Source organism: Salvelinus sp. IW2-2015, unplaced genomic scaffold (assembly GCF_002910315.2).
Source record: "Salvelinus sp. IW2-2015 unplaced genomic scaffold, ASM291031v2 Un_scaffold1345, whole genome shotgun sequence".
NCBI classification, from domain to species: domain Eukaryota; kingdom Metazoa; phylum Chordata; class Actinopteri; order Salmoniformes; family Salmonidae; genus Salvelinus; species Salvelinus sp. IW2-2015.
The window spans coordinates 108462-121605 of record NW_019942850.1 but is presented as its reverse complement, the minus strand read 5'-3'; the positions used below and the strand labels follow the sequence as shown (position 1 = coordinate 121605).

General features: G+C 44.1%; 2 protein-coding genes across 2 annotated transcripts in view; both read left to right on the top strand.

Moving 5' to 3' along the window:
* Window positions 1-5790, top strand: part of LOC112070494 (poly(A) polymerase type 3-like) — a 7818-nt gene extending 2028 nt beyond the window's left edge. The window contains 8 exon segments of the mRNA XM_024137902.1: window positions 2588-2654; window positions 2894-2975; window positions 3341-3450; window positions 4161-4214; window positions 4341-4452; window positions 4814-4903; window positions 5649-5696; window positions 5699-5790. Coding sequence (XP_023993670.1) covers window positions 2588-2654; window positions 2894-2975; window positions 3341-3450; window positions 4161-4214; window positions 4341-4452; window positions 4814-4903; window positions 5649-5696; window positions 5699-5790 — 655 coding nt within the window.
* A 336-nt stretch (window positions 5791-6126) lies between these two features.
* On the top strand, window positions 6127-12727 carry LOC112070491 (poly(A) polymerase alpha). The gene is made up of 11 exons (XM_070438997.1): window positions 6127-6228; window positions 6865-6985; window positions 7349-7433; window positions 9651-9704; window positions 9893-10012; window positions 10083-10192; window positions 10348-10469; window positions 10682-10936; window positions 11979-12185; window positions 12392-12463; window positions 12632-12727. Exons 1-11 carry the CDS (start codon window positions 6127-6129, stop codon window positions 12725-12727), a joined length of 1344 nt encoding a protein of 447 aa, XP_070295098.1.
* The last annotated feature ends 417 nt before the right edge of the window (window positions 12728-13144 follow it).

Genomic DNA, 13144 nt, shown 5'->3' with positions numbered 1-13144 from the left:
GTGTGCTGTGTGTTTTAGGGGATGAGGCCTATTAGAGAGGTAGTTGGTTAGTGATGGCTATTAGGAGAAGTATGAGGTGGTGTAGGATGAGGCCTATTAGGAGAAGTAGTGTAGGATTGAACGCCTATTAGGATAAGTAGTGGGGTAGTAATGAGGCTTTTAGGAAAGTATGGTGGTGTGGTAGGATGAGGCCTATTAGGAGAACGTGGTGGTAGGATGAGCCTATTGAGAAGTGGTGTTAGGATGAGGCCTATTAGGAGAAGTGTGGTAGATGAGGCCTATTAGGATAAGTTGTGTAGGATGAGGCTATTTAGAGAAGTGTGGTGGATGAGGCCTATTAGGAGATAAAGTGTGGTGGTAGGATGCGCTATTAATAGGGTGTAGGATGAGGCCTATTAGGAAGTTAGGTGGTAGGATGAGGCCTATAGGAGAAGTAGTGGTAGGATGAGGCCTATTAGGAGAAGTAGTGGTAGGATTGAGCTATTAGGAGAAGTGGTGGTAGGATGAGGCTATTAGGAAGAGGGTTAGGATGACGCCTATTAGGATGGTGGTGGTAGGATGAGCCTATTAGGAGAAGTAGGTGGTAGGATGACGCATTAGACTAGTGTGGTAGGATAGGCCATAGGAGAAGTAGTGTAGGATGCGCGCATTAGGAAAGTGGTGGTAGGATGAGGCCTATTAGGAGAAGGTGGTGATGAGGCCTATTAAGAGTAGTGGTGGTGGTTAGGATAGTCGCCTATTAGGAGTATGTGTGAGGATGAGGCCTATTAGGAGAAGTAGTGGGTTAGGATGAGGCCTATTAGAGAATGGTGGTAGGATCGGAGCCTATTAGGAGAAGTGGTGGTAGTATGAGGCCTTTAGAGAAGGTGGTAGGATGACGCCTATTATGAGTGGGTGGTAGGATGAGGCCTATTAGGAGAAAGTAGTGGTAGGATGGCCTATTAGGAGAAGTGGTGGTAGATGAGGCCTATAGGAGAAGTGGTGGTAGGATGAGGCCTATTAGGAGAAGTAGTGGTGTAGGATGAGGCCTATTAGGAGAAGGTATGCGCTTAGGATGACGCTATTAGGAGTCGTGGTGTAGGATGAGCCTTATTAGGAGAATAGTGGTAGGATGACGCCTATAGGAGAAGTAGTGGTAGGAATGAGCCTATTAGGGGGGGTGGTGGTGGTGGTGGATAGGATGAGGAGAATAATAACTTGATCCAATATCTTGCCAGATACATCAGCCAATTATTCTTGGTGATGGGAGGCAGGGTAGCTAGTGTCTAGAGTGTTGGAGGGTAGGTAGCTTAGTGGTGGTAGGATGAGGCCTATTAGGAGAAGTAGTGGATAGGATTAGCCCTATTAGAAAGTTATGTTAATTAGATGAGCCTAATTAGGAAATTGGGAGAGGATGAGCCTATTAGGAGAAGGGCAGTGGAGTTTTTTAGATGACGCCTATTAGGATGGTCGAGTGGTAGATGACGCTATTAGGAGAAGTAGTGGTAGGATGACGCCTATTAGACTAGTGGGGTAGGATGAGGTATTAGGAGAAGTAGTGGTAGGATGCGGCGTCCTATTAGGAAATGGTGAATTTAGGGATGAGTGCCGTAGTAGAGAAATGGTGTGGTGGATGAGGCACCCTATTAGGAAGTAGTCGTTGGGTAGGATACGCCTATTAGAGTAGTGTTGTGTAGGATGAGCTTTAGAGGAATAGTGGGTAGGATGAGGCCTATTAGGAGAAGTGTGGTAGGATGCGGCCTATTACGGAAACTGGTGTTAGTATGAGGCCTTAGGAAAGGGGTGGACTAGGATGACGCTATTGATGAAGTGGTGTGGCATAGGATGAAGGCCTATTAGGAGAGTGTGGTAGGATGAGCTATGTAGAGAAGTGGTGTAGGATGAGGGTCTATTAGTGAGAATGGTGGTAGGATGAGCTATTAGCGGAGAGAGTAGTTGTACGAGACGCATATTGAGTAGTGGTGGTGTAGGTATGCGGTAGGCCCTCAGGAGAATATGTAGGATGAGTAGATTGGATAGAGGGCTATTTAGGGTATGGTGGTAGATGAGCCTATTAGGAGAAGGAGTGTGTAGGATAGCTATAGAGTCGTGGTGGTTAGGATAAGGCCTATTGGGAAGTATGGTAGATGACGCTATTAGGAGAAGTAGTGTAGATGAAGGCTATTAGGGGGGGTGGTGTGTTAGAGAGGAGAATAATAACTTGATCCAATATCTTGCCAGTACATCAGCCAATTATTCTTGGCTGATGGGGAGGCAGGTAGCCTAGTGGTTAGAGTGTTGGACTAGTAACCGAAAGGTTGCCAGATCGAATCCCTGAGCTGACAAGGTAAAAATAGGTCGTTCTGCCCCTGAACAAGGCAGTTACCCCACTGCTCCTAGGCTGTCATTGAAAATCAGAATTTGTTCTTAACTGACTTGCCTAGTTAAATAAATGTAAAATAAGAAAGTTCTTAGGTTGGCTTTTCGGTCAGTACTAGGTAGACTGTATTTGTGGTTATAAAGTGCCATACGTGTTAAGTTATGATTATTATTATTTTTATGTCAAAATATCAAAGACTTCCTCTAAATCATACGTTGTTTTCCATAGAATACATGTGTTGGGAAAACTGAACACACTGGTGAAGGAATGGATCCGTGACGTCAGTGAGACAAAGGTATGCTTTTACTTCCTCCTCCTGACGGTTTCTCTCTGCTACAGCAGGAGTCTGGGGATCAATGGCTGTGTCCCAAATGTACCCTTTTTAGTGCACTACTTTTGACCAGGGTTTTGCACTATGAATGGAATAGGGTGCCATTTGGGACATGGATGATATTCCAACAACAAGGCAGTGTTGCCTACCATGATGCAGCAGGTTATAATGATTTGAATGTACTGTTTTTGTTGTCCTCCTAGAATCTGCCTGCCTCAGTGATTGAAACGGTTGGAGGGAAGATCTTCACATTTGGGTCCTACAGGTTAGGAGTCCACACTAAAGGTAATTATGTCATCTTTAGGAGGGATACAGGTTATTGAGTTGTGGTTAACATGTTTGGGATTCTACAGGTCAGGAGTTCACACTGAACGTAGGCTGAACTATTGTACGGTCAGCCTTTCCATTTTAATGTTGTCCTCTAATCTTAGGAGGACTTGTCCAATAGCAACAATTGTTTTTGGTTTCAAAACATTTTCTCCTGTTTGGTTTTTAAAGTTCCTTTGAGATTCTCTTTGAAAAGCACTATATAATACGCTATATAATATACTTATTAAACACAGCCTGGGCGCACTGCACAGGTAAAACATTTCACAAAACTCCTTATCACAATGAACTTAAATAAATTGTTATGTCTTGTCCTTGTGTAGGCGCTGACATTGATGCCCTGTGTGTGGCTCCTCGGCATGTGGAGAGAACGGACTTCTTCTCCTCGTTCCTGGACAAGCTGAAGGAGCAGGAGGAGGTCAAAGATTTGAGGGTGGGTATCTGGACTATCTCAATTACATTGCCTTCATTCCTTGCGTCTTCTTTCCTCTTCTCAAACCCCATTTTTACCTCGACTAACCTCTACCCCCGCACATTGCCTTGGTACCGGTACCCCCGCACATTGCCTTGGTACCGGTACCCCCGCACATTGACTCGGTACCGGTACCCCCTGTATATAGCCTCCACATTGACTCTGTACCGGTACCCCCTGTATATAGCCTCCACATTGACTCGGTACCNCGGTACCCCCTGTATATAGCCTCCACATTGACTCTGTACCGGTACCCCCTGTATATAGCCTCCACATTGACTCGGTACCGGTACCCCCTGTATATAGCCTCCACATTGACTCGGTACCGGTACCCACTGTATATAGCCTCATTGTTTTATTGTTAATCTTTATTTTAGTAAATATTTTCTTAACTCTATTTCTTGAACTGTGTTGTTGGTTAAGGGCTTGTAAGTAAGCATTTCACAGTATAGTCTACACCGGTTGTATTCTGCGCATGTGACATACCATTTGATGAGAAGGTAAGAGACCCCGCCCCTCTGACCTTCTTATCCAATGGGTTTTGAGAAGGAGGCGAGAAGAGGACGTGAGGAATTAAGGCAATGTAATTGCGATTCTGGTGTTGGTAGACTAGGAGGGGAAGATGCGTGCAACGAGGTGCAAACTGTTCATCAACTCTTCTTTTTTCCCAGGCTGTTGAGGAGGCATTTGTCCCCGTGATAAAGCTGTCTTTCGACAGCATTGAGGTATGACATTTGAAAGTATTTATTGTTTATGATTTTATTTATAGGCCTAAATGTGAAGTTGGTTCAGTTCATCCAATATGAGTTGAGATTTGCAGCTTTTTTTAAATGAGTTTTGTGTATTTCTAGATTGATATCCTGTTTGCCCGGTTAGCGTTGCAAACCATCCCAGAGAATCTGGACCTCCGAGATGACGGGTTGCTGAAGAACCTTGACATCCGCTGCATAAGGAGTCTTAATGGTAACACAGCTCTTTATATCTCCTGAGCTCTGGTCCTGATGTGGTTCAGTTGGTAAAAGGGTGCCGCTGTCGTCAACGGTGTTGTGGGTTATCGCTGGGGTCACATGGGGTCACATGGTAAAATCTATGTCGCTTTGGATAAAATCATCTGCTGCATGGTTTCTCCACTTTACTGATGTTGATATCGGATCCATGTTAAAAACACAAGGTCTAACAATTGGTTGTTGGCTCACCTCTGACCCTACCTACACTTAGTTGAAAGGAGCAGGAGGAGTGTTGTAGATTTCAAGTAATCTGCATTGTTTATGTTGTCCCCCTCTCTATTGTGAGTGATAACGACTTGGAAGTTTTTTGATTTCAGGTTGTAGAGTTACAGATGAAATCCTCCATCTTGTGCCCAACATTGAGAACTTCAGACTGACACTGAGGACCATCAAGCTGTGGGCTAAACGTGAGTTGGATCTGTGTGGTGTAGTGTCAAGCATAGGAGTACAATCATTTGCCTTGGTGGAAACGACTGTTGGGTCGGCAGCTCCTGTAAGCGTGTGTCTGTACTTGTGTGTTTTGAGCCGGGTCCCTGTACTATATTAGTTTGTACGTCTTGTTGTGTAACACTAGGCAGGTGGGATTATCTCATCTCACCTTGTCCTCTTCACACAAACAATCAACTAATGGCATGTCAACACGCTGGGCCCAAACTGACAGCCTTCAGGTCCTATTCCTTTAACAGCATTATCCTCTAAAATAACTGAGTCATGGCATTTTTACACAGGACAGACCACGCCCCTCTTGGCCATGGTAATTTGTTTGGCTTGCATACGCTGCCTGGCAAACCAACTGTCCAATCATGTTTTGTCTTGTGGGAACAACTCCCGGAGTCACTCACTGTGCTTGTATAATAGGCCAGGTGCATAACTAAGTCCAATTCAGTTACATCCCCAGACCCCCCAACCCTTTGGTGAGCATTATAAACTAGGTAGATGTAAGCTATTTGGAATAAGCATTTCAAGTTTATTGGTAGGCAAGCAGAACCATCAAGGAACTAGGAACACTGGTGCCTTGTGGTCATTGACATAATGCCCTTATTAGGTCTGTTTGTCTCACCTGTACCACGCCTCCCCCAGGTCATAAACATTAGTGATGGACACGTCCTCCCCCAGGTCATAAACATCTACAGTGCTCTACATGTCCTACAGGTCATAACATCTACAGTAACATCCTGGGCTTCCTGGGTGGTGTATCCTGGGCATGCTGGTAGCCAGGACCTGCCAGCTCTACCCCAACGCTGTGGCCTCCACCCTTGTACACAAGTTCTTCCTCGTCTTCTCCAAATGGTAAGCAGTCGTTCTCCATTCGGATGACTCTGTGACCTGTTTTCTCCATGGCCGTTTAGTTGTTCTGTCTTTTTTTGAAGGAGATTTCTTTGTTTCTCTTTAGTCTGAAGTGTTTATGAACCGTGTTTCCATTAGAAACAACCTTTCTACGTTGTCCTCACATTTTCTTTCCTCCTTGGTGCTTGTGGCAGCTCTACTACTGCTGTTTTCCGTAGGAACATAGTGAAACAAGATGGTGTGTGTCTAAACGGGTGACTGACTGGTATAGTGGGGTTGCCTGACCTACTGGTATTACCTGGTCTGTATCATCACACATAAACTTGAGTTGTGTTATGCAGGAATGGCCCAACCCTGTTCTCCTGAAGCAGCCAGAGGACTGCAACCTGAACCTGCCAGTCTGGGACCCCAGGGTAATGTGAACCTGTCAGTCTGGGACCCCGGGGTAATGTTGAACCTGTCAGTCTGGGACCCCGGGTAATGTTGAACCTGTGTAGTGTCAAGCATAGGAGTACAATCATTTGCCTTGGTGGAAACGACTGTTGGGTCGGCAGCTCCTGTAAGCGTGTGTCTGTACTTGTGTGTTTTGAGCCGGTCCCTGTACTATTGTTACTCTAACATTACCCCCGGACCCCGGGGGTAATGTTGAACCTGTCAGTCTGGGGCCCCGGGGTAATGTTGAACCTGTCAGTCTGGTTGATACTAGTCCGGTCCTGAGCAACACTGATACGTCAAGGACTATCATGAACTTAACTACCTCAAGCATTTTACCTGCAGAGCTGCCAAGTTAAGGAAAATACAATAAAAACAGGTGATTAATAAACCCTGTTCCTCCAGGACATATCCCATGGTGTTAACCATTTAAAGTCTATGGCCAGGGGTTTTCCCCTGTAACATCAGTCAGTCCCACTTCTTTCATCTGTTCCAATACAAACACATTTGATTCACCTGCATTAGATGCTTCATAACACTATTATCAAGATGGAACTCTGAGAATGTGTGTAAATATCGTACCATGTGACCCCTTCTGCATGTAGTGTAGGGTTTTGATTGGCTCTGAGTGTCCTAACTGCTGTTCCAGGTGACCCCCAGTGACCGGTATCACCTGATGCCCATCATCACACCAGCCTACCCCCAGCAGAACTCCACCTACAACGTCTCTGCCTCTACACGTGCCGTCATGGTGGACGAGTTCAAACAGGGTGCGTAAAGCCGTCTCAAATTCTAACTTTATACACAAACTCTTGCATCCACTCTTAGGTGCAGTCTCTCTGAAACCGGATGCTCTTAATACAAAACCCTTCAGGCCAGAGTCCTAATTTTAAGAGACTTGAGCAAGAAACATACTCCCAACATTCACATAAATGATCCATTGATGTCAAAAAGGGAAGTTACATCAAATGTAAATAGTTTATGCCTATGTCAAGTAAATTCATCCTCGTCGGGTGACTTTTCTCAAGCGGTTCCTAACGTCTGTCTTCATTGTAGCTTTTAGATGCGTTGTCTCAGCTGTAGGTTTTCCTTTGGTTCTCGTTTTGGTAAACACGTTTTCCTTCCTGCTACAGGTCTGTCCATCACAGATGAAATTTTGCAGAGTAAAGCAGAGTGGTCCAAACTATTTGAAGCACCAAACTTCTTTCAGAAATACAAGTATGTATTAAGCAGCTTATCCTGTGGGACACGCATGGTGAGACAAACCAACTATTTCAATAAAGATTTTGATTTTCAAAATACACCAACCACCTCACTCGCACCTTTTTCAGTAAATGTGACGTTCTCTTGTTCCTCTCTGTATATGTAATCCACTCATTCAGTTTGATTTATTTGTGTTATTAAATAAACACTTCAGGCTTAGACAAGACTCAAAATATGCTTTCTTCTGCCCTAAGCACGCTCTCTGATTCTCCAAACGATGATCGTAAAAACAAATACAATGTTAATGTTATGCAGAGCCTGAAGCCCAGTATAATCACTGCTATTACCTATAGACCTTGCTTCTCTAATGTAAGCACAACTCAATATTTGATGTTTGTATATTTTAATATCTTACTAAAGGTAGGTACTTCAGCTGTAAGGTTTTCTTATTATACTGTACATCGACTTCCCAAATAAAATGCTTTAGTTAAACATTTGCACTATGTATTTCTTGTTAGTCTTCATTTTGTAGATATGTTTTTAAAGTTTTTCTTATCAAGTTTTGATCGTGACATCCGTAAATTGTAGCACAACATTAGCAGGAAGCCATGTGAAGAATACAAGATTTAAGTAATTGGATCTTTGTTTCGTTCTATACATGTGGGTACCACATCCCTTTTCACTTATCAGTTCTGCTCAATCTTGAGAAATGTACTTGAATGTTGAAATCTGAAGTGGGGAAAAAGTAAAGATGAAAAGTTAATTTTGTTTATCAGTAATATGCATGAGCATGATTCTAGCCTTGGACAGTGGCAACAATTATGTTACTGAAGAGGCCTTGGAAGAGGAGACATTCCTCCTTCTGCAGCTCCAATCAACATGTAGACCTATTTTTTGTTGTTGCTGCCCAGTCCCCTATTCTAGATTGACTTGTGTTCCAATCCCCTTTCATTTACCAAAATCTTCTATTCCTGAGGCTCTATTGGAAATCAAATCCCCTCAAGTCATTTGGGAAATCAGTTTGATCCAGCAACCCTTTCTTTGACAGAGAAGTATCAGAACATGTTGATGTATTATTGCCTTAAAGCACACCCTGGCTTAAGCACCTCTTCTCACCCTCTGGGTTGCTGACAGAGGAAAGGACAAAATGCACCAGCACATTCTGGACAGTCATTTGACAGCACTGGAGAGCCTGAAAAAATGGATACAATTTAAAATGGTTTAAAATAAATCCAGCCTGTGGATTGGACTGCAGAGTTAGAGGAGACAGTATATATTCAGCCTGTGGATTGGACTGGCGCATTAGAGGAGACATATGTTATTATGCTTTGATTGTTATCCAGGTTAGACTTTTTCCACATCAGGCTTGATGAACATATCATAATCAGACCATCCTGCTGGTCTGGTTGGCACCCTGCTGATTACTGCACCGGATTCTCTGTACTGTCGTTGTTTGAATAAATCAATCATTTGTCCTGGGCTCAGACCTTTTATTTTCAACGTGGCCTGAAAATGAAATATCTATCCTTTCCATTCATCTGCTTGGCAATGTAATCCTATTTTATAATATTCTAACCTTATGGGATATGATCAGAACAAGTTCCTGTGATTGGACTAACAGTGAGGTAGTGTGGTTTTCAACAGGTGCAAGGCAGAGCATACAGTAGGAAATAACTATGCTTGGTGCTACTGTGACAACTGTATGGAGATTGTACATGTAGGCAGACAAGAAATGTAAGTGAATACTTTTGTACAGTTAGTGTAATAATAGTGACTTTCACTATACTTGAATATTGTGGAAGATATATTTTACACTAAATTAGGTTCATTCTCAGTTGACGTGAAGAGGCTTTGGTGAATGAATTATCTTGGTAGTGCGATTGGTTTTCTCGGGCTAGTTGGATTTGCTACGTAGCGTTTGTAGCTGTTACTGTGACATGTTTGTGTTCAGTTTAGGACAATGTAGTTTCTTGCCTTTAAAACACAGACGTTGGTAATTATTTGTAGTTTTTAGCTGTTTTAGTTTGACAGAAGTATGTTTTTATAAAGAAACATATTTCTATGACCTGCTGTAGGGTGGTGGCGAGGACTGGGTGATCTGGTACGGGCCTCTCCTAGCCTGGGGCTCTCCTAGCCTGGGTTTCTCCTAGCCTGGGTTCTCCTAGCCTGGGTCCATTGCCTGGCTGCTGTCTTTAGGGTGTAATGGTAATGTTCTGTCTCTTATGTTCCAAGGCATTATATTGTGTTGCTAGCGAGCGCCCCCACCGAGAAGCAGCACCTGGAGTGGTGAGTACTGGGGGTGGGGGGGGACTTAGTCATTTAATTTCATCCAAAGGTTTTTCTGACTGAATGAATGAGGGTGGCGACATGGTGTATTACATTTGAATCAATTTCAATGTTACTCTTTAAAGCCTTTATTCGCCTACTGTTAGGGAATACATTAGGAAAAGTGCTGTTTTACTCTGTCCTGGCAGGGTTGGTCTGGTTGAGTCTAAGATCAGGATCTTAGTAGGAAACCTGGAGAAGAATGAGTTCATAACGTTGGCCCATGTCAACCCCCAGTCATTCCCCGGACCCAAGGAAAGCAGGGAGAAGTGAGTATATTATGCAAGGTTGTAGTAAGCTCTTAATGGACTATTTCTCACCTGTCTTGTCTTTTTCCAGAGAGGAGGTCAGCACCATGTGGGTGATAGGGGTTATCTTTAAGAAGATGGAGGCATCAGAGAACCTCAACGTTGACCTAACCATTGACATCCAGTCCTTTACTGACACAGGTATAAAATCACCTCACTCAATTCAACTCAGGATGTAGAATTTGAAAACGATATTTGTCATGTTTTCTGCATTTGTATCGAGTTCTATTATTTGACACAAACTAGCATGCTAATGTTATATTACAAATATTATATTTTCTAAATGCTTCCTGCAGTGTACCGGCAGGCGATGAACAGCAAGATGTTTGAGGCGGACATGAAGATCCAGGCCATGCATGTGAAGAGGAGACAACTTCACCAGCTACTGCCCAACCTGGTCATGCCCAAACGCAGGAAGGTACCACAGCCTTCCTCCTGTAGCTACATGTCATTTCATTATTTCTTCTGCTCCTTGTTAACGTTTGGATGTGCATCTGCAGCATCAATAGAGGCGTAACACTCCTTTTATAGAGTGTTTTTATATTTTGCTTTTCACACAGTCTCTTAGCTGACTGCTTGCTTGCTTGCGGTATTGAGTTGTAACCAGTGTCATTTTGTTCTGTCCTCCAGCACTCGACAGAGGGGCTTCGTCAGATGAATGACAGTAGTCTGGACCTATCGTTGGACAGCGACAACAGTATGTCAGTGCCGTCCCCCACGGCCTTGCCAGCCACTGTGCCCACGTCAACCCCAGTGAAGTGTGGCCCACTAGGTCCCCCTCCAAGTCCCATGGCGGCTGCAGCCAGCCAGCCTGAGGCCCCGGCTGTGAAGAGACCTGGCTCCCCTACGCAGGAAGACAGGAAGAGGTTAAAATCAGATGCTGAGGTATTCAATCTTTATTGTCCCACTAGAGAAATTCAATTTTCATTGTGTAGCCAGGAGTTTACAGATAATACTGTAAAATGTATATTCCCTATATGTTTTGTTCCAACTGTTTACTGTCATTTTGGGACGCCTCTCTTCTGTCTACAGATTTGTCTCTTATTTCTGGCATAGTAGTGGGCAGTGTTGGAATAAAAAAAGAAAGTAACACTATATATTATCTTGCGTTACTTTCATTAAAGAAATCTGTTTGTTTGACTGTCGGGAGGAGCAAGGACGAGCTACCAAAGATAGTCTACTTACTATGCGGCAGGTAGCCTAGTGGTTAGAGCGTTGGGCCTGTAACCGAAATGTTGCTAGATCAAATCCCTGAGCTGACAAGGTAAAAATATGTCGTTCTGCCCTGAACAAGACAGTTAACCCACTGTTCCCCGGTAGGCCGTCATTGTAAATAAGAATTTGTTCTTAACTGACTTGCCTAGTAAAGGTTAAATTTAAAAAAATACTGACTCCGGTTTGAGCACTAGTTCCCCCTCCTCGATGGCACTGCTTTCCTGTGCTGCTGAATTAGCCATGTACACTGCAAGACAAACATATGTACAGACCCCCCCTCCCCCCCCCCCCAAAAAGAAGAAAATGTTAATTCAAGTTCTGGTTATAGACCGCACCTACACAGACCCATAGAGATGTATAGAGGACACACTTCCCACTAGACGGGATAGCCCTCTGTGGGCTTTGCGATCAGAGAAGCGATCAATGGCAAAGATCAGAGGTGCACCCTCTATACATTTCTATTGGACAGCAGCTGTCATGCCGTTTCCCCGAACAGTTTTTCTACGCTCGCATGAGAACTAAATGAGGAAATGAGATATGATTGTGACGTAACCACGCAAGTAACTAATAAAGTTACCCAATTTAAAAAGTAAACCGTTACTTAACTCCGTTACTCATATGAAGTCATCGGAATACGTAACGCGTTACCCTCCAACACCGAGTCCATTTATTGATCTACTAAATAGACTGATAAACTTCTCTTCCTTCGTAGGATTCAGCCATTGAGAAGAAGCCTTCAGGAGACCCAGTCCCCACAAGCCTGACCCCCTCTCCTCCGCCCACCATGGGCCCCCCAGCGGCCCCCCAGACCTCTCGCCAGGAGATGCTGGAGGAGGAGGACCCCTCCCCGGTCCCAGAGACTAGGACAACAGAGGATGGTGCAGCTGCTGGAGAGGAGTGCACCACTGTGGAGACACAGGTACGTTCCAAGCTTATCCATAGTGTCACATCATCATGTATAAATATATTCATTGTTGTAGTCTTTATCTTTTCAGAATATGTTTGACTACATCTTGATGATATTATAAGAAACATATACTGTTAATTAGTGCTAGATTTAGAAGAGTCAGGTGAACATGGTTAGATAGTTGTGATAAACTGTTGTGTGGGTCTTGCTGTTCCCAGGTCAGTGAGGACAGGATGTCTGAGGAGATGCATGCTTCTGAAGGGGAAGGCAAGATGGAGGCAGATATTAAGGTATCAATGCTCTCTATTTTTCTGTCTGTCTTCTCTGCCTCTCACTTTCATAATTCCTGTCTGAAAAGTGTACAGATCATTTTCTATATGGTCTATATTTCCACTTTGGTCTGTTTGTTGTTAGTTTTGCAGCCAAACTACAACTTAATGATCTTACTCTTCCCTCAGCGAATGGTCAGTGCGGACCTGTCTGATGTGCCCCTCCTGCCAGCCAACCCAATTCCAGTGGTCAAGAACTCTATAAAGCTTCGCCTCAGCAGGTAGGAGAGAGGACAGACAGACGCATCTACTCGCCTCCCCGGCCCCCATACCCTGAACTCTACTGTGGATGTCCTAAGACATTCTCAGTCCTCTGCGGAATGCCCACAGTGCTGCAGATAAAGACAGACAGACAACACAGGCGACTAGACAGACGTCACTCTTTTCAACCAGGGACATTGTCAGTTGACATGTAGGACGTAGCTGCAACTGTCTCCACAAGAGGGCGATGTTGCTCTTCTGCTGAATTCTCCTAGGTGGCTTCCAACCTATACCTTACTGGTTAAAGGGTAGAAGTCGTCCCATAGACACAGATCTAGGATCAGCACACCTTCCCCTGAGTCTTAGTAAAACACAAAACGGACCCGAGATCACCATGTCGGCATCTTCATCCTACTCCTTCCAAAGCTGCTGGTTACCAGG

Excerpts from the sequence above, each read along its gene's own strand:
- LOC112070491 (XM_070438997.1), top strand. The coding sequence starts at position 6,127 with ATGGCCCAACCCTGTTCTCCTGAAGCAGCCAGAGGACTGCAACCTGAA. Across the intron at positions 9,705-9,892 it reads GAGAAGCAGCACCTGGAGTG|GGTTGGTCTGGTTGAGTCTA; the intron begins GTGAGTACTGGG and ends CTGTCCTGGCAG. Across the intron at positions 10,013-10,082 it reads CCCAAGGAAAGCAGGGAGAA|AGAGGAGGTCAGCACCATGT; the intron begins GTGAGTATATTA and ends GTCTTTTTCCAG.